This window comes from Rhinoraja longicauda, chromosome 11 (genome assembly GCF_053455715.1).
Source record: "Rhinoraja longicauda isolate Sanriku21f chromosome 11, sRhiLon1.1, whole genome shotgun sequence".
In the NCBI taxonomy this organism is placed as follows: Eukaryota; Metazoa; Chordata; class Chondrichthyes; order Rajiformes; family Arhynchobatidae; genus Rhinoraja; species Rhinoraja longicauda.
Window position 1 is genome coordinate 29,289,274 of NC_135963.1, and position 9,247 is coordinate 29,298,520.

The following is a 9,247-nucleotide window of genomic DNA, read 5'->3' on the forward strand; positions in this document are numbered from 1 at the left end:
ATTTTCCATCTAAAGCAACTATGGTACAGATTACACGATTTACACTTTCCCCCGAAATACAAATGTACTACAAGGTGCACGGTTAACCTGCCTCGTTCCAACTCTGAGGCAGACGGAAATATGGAACATTTTAAACCAGACAAGCGTCGCCTGCTGTTTGTCGCAGAAGACTCTCTTCCGTTCAGACAAAATACAGATTGAATTGAAACTTACATTCTTACAACGATAACTAGAAATGCAGAAGTATATTAAAATACATAATTGTACATATATTTACAGAAGAGTGGGGGAATATGAGCTTTGGCGAAGTTGCTTAATATAAATACGTAAAAGAGCTAACCTTGATTGCTTTGTCGTACAGCAGTAATATGGTTCTGCCGCTTTTCTCCTTTAAAACGCCTTCTACATGAATCTGTCAAGTCCAGGCGCATAGCTTGTTTGTCGCATGTACGAATTATTGGCATTGAACTGTGCAAATCCGTTCATCTGATGGTTGGGTAAACCTAAAAGCTGGTCGTTGTGATCGTTGCAGGAGTTGGGTCTCATGGACGGTATGGCAAGACGATTCGAAGGACAGTACATCTGGGTATTATTGGGAGAGTAGTTGGCTTGGGGCATCGATAGATGAGGAGGGGATGTGGAATACGAATAGGTTGCATTAGAAGTCATGCTGTTAGAAGGCCTGTTTAACCCGGCCCCCATCCCAGTGGGGCTTGTAGACTGTGACTGGAAACTCGAGACATCCGCCCCGCCAATGGAACAGCTGACCATTGGCCCCAGTTCTCCGTTTAAGTGCGAGTTTAAGTCGATCGCAGACGAGGCCTGCAAAACGGCCTGCTGGCTGATGAGGTTGTCAATGCTGAACATCCTGTGCTGGGCCTGAGTGACTGCCGAGCTCTGGTAGTGATGCAGCATGGCTGGGTGGTGGTTGCTGCCGTGGGCTTGAGGGCTGTAGGCCGAGCCCACGCTGGGGTAGAGTGCATTGGGATAGGTAGGTCTCCCAACTGGAGTCGGGGTGAAGGCACTGGAGTTTTGCATGTAGCCTGGGTACGTGGTGATGTCTGATCGTTTGAAGCGTTTTCTCCGACGCAAAAAGCTCCCGTTGTCGAACATGTCCTCGGCTGCCGGGTCTAGCGTCCAATAGTTGCCTTTCCCAGGGCGCCCAGGTTCACGGGGGATCTTGACAAAACAATCATTGAGCGTGAGGTTGTGCCTGATGGAATTTTGCCACTTTTTGGAGTTTTCCCTGTAGAATGGGAAACGGTCCATTATAAACTTATAAATCCCTCCGAGGGTCAGCTTCCTTTCTGGCGAGTTGGCGATGGCCATAGCGATCAGAGCTATGTAACTGTATGGAGGCTTACCACGCTGGACCGGACGCTTCCGCCTTCGACCTCCAGAAGTCGGCATCAGTCCCTCGATATCTCCAACCTCCTCCTCATCCCTCTCGGCGACCGGCGTGCCGCCTCTCGGCTCCGATTTCACCATCACTTCGTCTTTCTCCGGGGACTCCAAAGACAGATCCGCAGAGCTCTCCGGGGGCTCCGAGGCAGAGGAGGCTTCGGTGGGCGATTGCTGGGACTCCGCAGTCATGGTGCATTCGCCAGTGAAGTACGAAATGTCGGTTAGATTCATAAACCTCAGCCTGAGGTCTGCCCTGGGCAGTCCGCTGAAGGTCTGCTATTGGGAAGGCCGGGATCAGGTGCTGAACTGACGCCACCTGGCTTATATGTCAGAGCGAGAGGAGTCTGGCGCCACCCTATTTGCCCTCATTGTGTCAATGCTTTTAATTAGCATGCCCACCCACCTTCTCAAAGAGTCTCTCCAGATAGGTGCACAATGCAACGACAATCCCGCCTTTCCTCAGGACTCTGATGCACAACTTAGAGGAAGTACCCGATAAGGAGAAGCTGGAGACAGTTTAGAAAGTTCGCAAGGATGCCATAATGGTATTTGGTGGCTGGACGGGAATATACTATTGAGTATTATTCCGCAACAGGAACCATCCGCGGTCTGCACTGCGTGGTAATCGCCGTCTATCGTGGCGGCATGGGGATCTAAATCACAGAGCGCACATTCTGATAATTTGATGAAATATGTGCATTAGAGTTCACTGCAGATCAAATATATACCCTTGGAGTTTCGGACCATTTGGTCAGAGACCTAACATTTACCTACGAAATCTAATCACTTTATAGCATTTTACCATTAAAACAACATTCTCCACATGAAATTATATTCACCCAGAGAGTTGCGAATCAGTGGAATTCTGTGCCACAGAAGGCAGTGGAGGCCAATTCACTTGATGTTTTCAAGAGAGAGTTAGATTTTGTTCTCAGGGCTAAAGGAATCAAGGGACACGGGGGAAAGGCACTGATTTTAGATGATCAGCCATGATTATATTGAATGGCGGTGCTGGCTCGAAGGGCTGAATGACCTACTCCAGCAACCGTTTTCTATGATTCTATGTTTCTATATCAACAGTTATAGAAAATCAGTGAACCATTTGAATTAGGATATTACCTGAAAATGTTTATATCAACATCATACATATAATGATATATTTATATCATATGATACATGTATATAATATTATTATGTAATGCAAACATGCACATATATTAAATACACCAATAGACAACTGGAGAATATGGGCGTCAATTACGAATACCTAATGAGCATAATTTCTCCGACGAACAAGCATAAATATGTGAATGATTATTAGATTATGATAACTAATGAGATAAAGCTGCGATATGAAAGAATCTCCAGTTAGCTCACGGTTAGGATTTATGTTTTTATCAATTTTGTTGACATTTTAAAATAATGTTGATGTTTGGCTTTAGAATCCCAGTTTTCCAACTCTCTTCGGAGTAAATATTAGGGCAGGCATGTTTTACAATATGATTCAGAAGTCGACAATTAATCAGTCGAATTAGTATTAACTATTTTACTATTAACAATAAATGCTTGTTTCTGCAGTAGCGATGTAGTTACCAGTCCAGGTATCATTATAAAATCTAACAGATTGAAAACGGGAAATCGGACGACTCCCGTTGCAAATTTCTTGCCAGGGATTGTGAGTGGGGGCTGCTGCGGGGCTGTGTTGGCGCTCAGCGTGGTGGCCTGAAGCTTGGTCTCTCGGTGTGTCCCGGAATTTTCTTATTCCAGGTAAAAGTTGTCAGTTTGCCCGACCCAGGTCTCCAATCAAGCACAAAGCGCCTTCCTCTGCAAGAACGAGAGCGACCATCGCCTCTCCCGAGAAAGGCAGCTGCGGGTTGAGAACTAAACCTTCGAATTTCAAAATAACTTTTCTAAAAGTTGCATTATATTAGTGAAGTTTCATTAATTCATTGTGTAAATGAAACTTTGTATAAATAAAATAATGAAACTTTGTATAAATAATGAAACTTTACTAATAAGTTGCAATCTAAAAACTTTTTCTTGAAATCTAAACATTTGAGTTATCAAAGCGCAGCTACCTTTCTCAGCAGAGGCAAGGGTCGCCGTCGTTCAGCCACTAGGAGCGTGTAAACGAGATGTTCATTGCGACTCGAGTTAAATGCTTTACGTTTGATCTATTACCAGAGTTTAATAAACAAGCAGAATTCTAAGTATTTCGTTAAGATTATCCATTATGCTGTTATTTTTTTAATCTGGCTCCTATTCTAAATTGCATCTAAATAGTGATGTAGCAATCTTCCTCGGGTCCTCATCAGGTTAAACACACATTTTCCCATGTACATTTATGATTGCATTTATTTTTCAGATTTCACGTGTTCACATTATATTGTCTCTTTATTCTGGGGGGGGGGGGGGGGGGGGGACCAGTCATTCTATTTGGTTGCTGGGGAAAAATGTATTCATTCTGTTTAAGGAACTGGCTAAGGAATTACACTTGCAGGCAATTGAGAATAAACACGACAATATCTATTTGAATTGCACTGGATGCCAGTAAATACACGATGCGAGGTAATTTGGTAATAAAAAAAATACATTATTAAGGTTCTTCATTCGGTGCAACTTAATTTCAATCAGACCCAAGACTAGGAGAATGAAGATGTTCCTCAAAAGGTTGCTCTTGGGATATAGTCATAATTCAGTTGTCTTTTTTGTGATCTTGAGTTGTACTCCCATGGACCACAAGTTCATGCATAGCACTGGCAGTGGAATGTACAAAATACGATAGCGCAGTGTCGTTCTGATTACAATTAAAATTGTGCAAAATAATATCAAATATTTTAAATGTTACTCTAATGATCTTATGTCACATGAAATAATAAGAAAGTGATTATGTAGCTGGTTATTTTCAGATCATTTGATGATTGATATTACTTTGTACTGTATTAAAAATATGCAAGCAGCCATGAATCCTGTCAAATACTTTCCAGATGTGTAATCGGAGCTGAAATGATCAAATTAGGGTCTAAGAGAACATTAATGACAGAACCAACATCAAGTATTGTGTTTAAATTACAAATGTGCACGTATTTCCTAAATTCAGCCCTGAACTGATTGACTCTAATGCTTAAATTACGTCTCTCTCTAGGCCCCTAGTCCATGGGCTCCCCAGCCCACAGAAAGAGTTTCAATCCATTTATTCAGTATATTCCACTTAATAGTATTTTTCAAGCTCTGAACCTTCTACATTTTTGGAAATACCGCTCTATTTTATATAGATCCTCCTTTCAATTTAACCCTGAGAGTTCAGGTAGATTTCTCAAGTAAGGTGTCCAAAACTGAACATGGTATTATAGGTGTGAGTTAGGCTTATATCTCTGCAGCAGAACTTATAACTGCTAGTATTACCAATCTCTTGCGTTATGAAAGAACCATCCTTTTACATTATTTTATCAGGGTGTCCATGGCATTTTAAACTAAGCCCTTTGAACTAATCCAGAAATCTACTCTCTATATCTTATTTCAGAACAAATCCAATTTTTCGATAGCCATGTACAAGCTAAATCTTAATTTAGAGGACTAATCCTAAAAACTCTAACCTTTTCCATACCATCCATACAACCCAGGAACAAAGGAAATTACAAGAAGTGGTGGACAGTTCCCAGTCCATCATGGGTACTGACCTCACCACCATCGAAGGGAACTATAGGAAGTGCTGCCTCAAAAAATGCAGCTAACATCATCAAAGACCCACCCTGGTCATGCTCTCATTTTACTCCTATCACCAGGAAGAAGGTATAGGAGTCTGCAAACCATGACCACCAGGTTCAAGAATAGCTTATTCCCAACAATGACCAAAACAACAACAGACTGAACAACAACCATCAGACTCTTGATCACTATATAATATGAATCTCAACTATGAACTAGGTACTATCTTTGATTGCACTGAAGACTTTGCGCTTTTTTACACTAGTTCTGGGATTATTGATTTATTGGTTTATTTATTATCCATGGATATCGTGTTTACAGGCCTGTTATGTTGCTACAAGTAAGAATTGCTATAAGAATTTCAGTGTACCATAGTCGATACATATGGCAATTAAACACTTAACTCTATGGACGTTTTATCCACATCCTTTGTATTTCTGCAAGGTTGCTGATCAGAAGCCACTTGTTCGAACTGGAAAATTTGAAGGGATGAATATCCACGGGTCTTTCAATTGATTGAAGTAATGATGCCAGAGGGGGAGAAAATAATGAATGAAGTTTATGCCTCTTTTTTGGAGAGAATCAAGGGTCAATAGGTAGTAAATGGTCATTTTCTTGGAAATTCACTTGCTGAAAATTTGTTTCCTTCATTCAAACATTGATTGTCATATTTAGTCTTTTAGCTATTGAGCTGGATAGGTTTTAATCATGTAGTATAACATTTTGTATGATCTAGCTTTAAAGTCACTAAAGTGTGATAAGAAATATTTGCAAAAGTGCAAGAGCTACACTTAATTATATGGGCTCAGTGACTGGCAATGTGAGAGTGGGAGACAGATGTTCCTCTACTGCCCTTTTCTCCATTCACTCAGCCATTGGACTGGCAGAAAGAGCAGCATGGCACAGGCTGTCATTGTTATTGTGGCGCTTCCATGATCAGGTTTTCAATTGAAGGTCAATGCATTCTAATTGTAGGGAATCTCTTTGGAATTTTGGATGCTTGACACCCACCTAATATTTCAAATGATGAGCATTTGTTTGTAGTGTAGCGATGTCGGGTGCAGAATAAGGCTAGACGCCGATTAGATTCAGGAAGGGTGTTTATTACCGACTCTCTCCTTCAAGCCACGAGACAGACAAAGGAATGATTTCTGCCCCTCCGAGAAACTCCGTAACCTAGGGCCATCCCCCCAGACCTGTCCATCTAGTGCCGAGGGGTTCGACCCAGGGAGTGGCCTAATCCCCAGAGACTGCCACAGGACCCTCCCCCAGAAACGGAGGCACAAATCGGACAGGGGGCACATGAGCTGCCCAGCATGAGTGCACACCCCCAGCGGCGCAGGAACCAGCACAGGACCAGATGAAGGACGAGGAGCTGGAGGGCGGCCCTGAGGCCGAGGCTGAGCAACCCGCACCGACGGAATGAATTCCCCCGAGACCGCGAGCGGAGCGCCGTAAACAAGCTTGGCTGAGGAGGTGGCCAAGTCCTCCATCGGGGCAGTGCGGATACCCAACAACACCCATGGCAAGGCATCCAGCCAGTCAGGATCTGTAAGGCGAGCCTTCAGGGTGGCCTTGAGCTGACAGTGGAAACACTCAACTAGGCCATTGGCCTGTGGGTGGTACACAGTGGTGTGACGAAACTGGATCCCCAACAGGCGAGCCATAGCCGACCACAGTTCGGGCGTGAACTGGGCACCCCAGTCCGAGGTCATGTCCAGGGGCATGCCGAAACAGGCTATCCAATGCGCCGCCAGGGTGCGCACACACGCGGCCGTAGACGTGTCGACCGGGGGATGGCTTCCGGCCACCGCGTGAAGCGGTCCACCACGGTGAGGAGGTTGGTGACACCACGGGATGGGGGAAGCGGGCCCACAATGTCCACGTGTATGTGGTCGAAACGCTGACGGGGGACACCAAACTCCTACAGAGGGGCCCAGACGTGACACTGGACCATGGAGGTCTGACATGGAACGCAGGTGACTAACCTCCTTGCGCAACGCGTGCCACATAAACTGAGCGGCCACCATAGCCGTCGTCGCCCTGAAGGCTGCGTGTTCAAATCACGTTGGGGTCACCAATGTAGTGGTGTCAGGTGCAGAATAAGGATAGACGCCGATTAGATTCAGGAAGGCTGTTTATTACCTACTGCTCTCCTTCAAGCCATGAGAAAGACAAACGAATGGTCTCTGCCCCTCCGAGAAACTCCGTAGCCTAGAGTCATCCCCCCAGACCTGTCCATCTAGTGCCGAGGGGTACGACCCAGGGAGTGGCCTAATCCCCAGAGATCGCCACAGTAGCTTGAATTGAAATGTATTTTAATTAAACTTACAATGCACTTAATGGATTAATTGTTAATTTTATGTAAAGTATCATAAACCTCCTTTCTTAGTGTTTTGCAGTTCTAAGTTTCATGGAGGAATGATTCAGTGTAAAACAATACTGAAGTGAGATTCAGCTTGGGATTATTCTGGCAGATTGCAATATGGCAACATTGTCATCCTCACTGAAGATAGACAAACAATGCTGGAGTTACTCAATGGGTCAGGCATCACCTCTGGAGAAAAGGAATAGGTGCCGTTTCGGGTCGAGACCATTCATCAGACTTGATCTTATTTATTCTCTTGCTAGATATTTCTGGGTTTCTTTGCTTGCTATTTCTTTTCTCCCATATTTTCTATTTGCCTTTATTTAATTTATTTTTTCGATTTGGAACTTCTTCCCTCCTCCCAACCTTGTGGATGAGTCAGTTTTGTACCCCAGGAGTGAGGCAAAAGACTGCAGGAGAAAATTAAGGACCTTGGGGTAAATATCATGATCGCTCCATAAAGTGCCTAAGGTAAAAAACAAAATTTCAGAATTTTGGTATAGTCTGTGTTGACTAATATGGAGTCAGCATCCTTGAGCAACACAATGGTTACTATGGATCTAGAGTTAATAAAGCATCATGAGGAAAATTAGAATGTGAAAGGTTAGTTTACTGTTGTGGTGAATTACAGTGATAAACTGTGGTACAAAATCAGTCTTTATGAAAAGGGGGCATTGCATTTTTATTCTGCAAAGTACAGTTAGCTAATATACACTACATTAAGATGCTGATGTGAATTTCTCATTTCCAATCTAATTTGGCTGTGCTAATTGTGTCATTCCTCATGAACAATTTGTTCGGGCAGAACCCATTCATGCCAATTACATTTGCCCCCAAAGTACTCAGAGGAAAATGTGGTCCCCCTTATCAATAAATGAAGTTTAAATCCACAGTGGACATCACAAATACAGACTCAAGAGGAAGCATAAATTCTATTCTGTGCCTTAAAACATTCACAAAATATTCTACATTTGATGCATTTTTTCAAAAGATTGCCAAAGTTTTATATATTCAACCAAATCAAAACACTGTTCATAGCAAACAGCTAAAATGCAACAAATAAGATAAATAACCAGTCAGTCTACTGTTAACGATAGAGTACAAGGACAGAATATTGCCCACCAAGCTTCAATTCCTCCAAATGCGACCACATATTTATTTTTCTTTACCTCTGCAAGTTGAGAGGTATGATGAGGAGCAGGAGTAGGCCATTCCTGTTGTTCTACCATTCAATGAGATCTTAGTTGATCTGACCACAACCTCAATGTTCCCATCCATACCTGATAATCTCTTACCCTTTGCTTATCAAGACTCAATCCACCTCCATTTTAAAAATATTTAAATACTCTGTTTTCACTGCTCTTTGAGGAAGGAAGTTTCAAATGCTCACAAACCTCTCGGGAACTAAAAAATCATCTCATCGCTGTCTCAATTGGGTGACCGCTAATTAAGGGAAACTGTTACCCCTGGTTATAGAGTCTCCCACAAATGAAAGCATCCTCTCCAAAATCCAGAGTTCTGTGAGAAGTGGCTTAATTGAGATGTCAAAACCCCTCAGCATTTTATATGTTTCTATCAAATCACAAAACTTCAGGGTTAAAAGTCGAGCCAGTCTAATCCTTTTTTTTCTAAGGCAGCTCACTCATTCATGTTTAGTAAAACTAGTCATAATTTAGTCATCACTTCTAGTCTGGTCACAGTCTGGTAAATGTTTCATGCAAAGAGAGCTCATATCACAATGTACTGCTTCCTCGATACTTCACAGAC

The 9,247-nt window shown here is 42.9% G+C and overlaps 1 protein-coding gene across 1 annotated transcript; it reads right to left on the bottom strand.

The window, feature by feature from the left end:
- Positions 1-402: 402 nt before the first annotated feature.
- Positions 403-1,635, bottom strand: foxe3 (forkhead box E3). Its single transcript, XM_078407970.1, has one exon. It carries the CDS (start codon positions 1,633-1,635, stop codon positions 403-405), a length of 1,233 nt encoding a protein of 410 aa, XP_078264096.1.
- Positions 1,636-9,247: the final 7,612 nt, after the last annotated feature.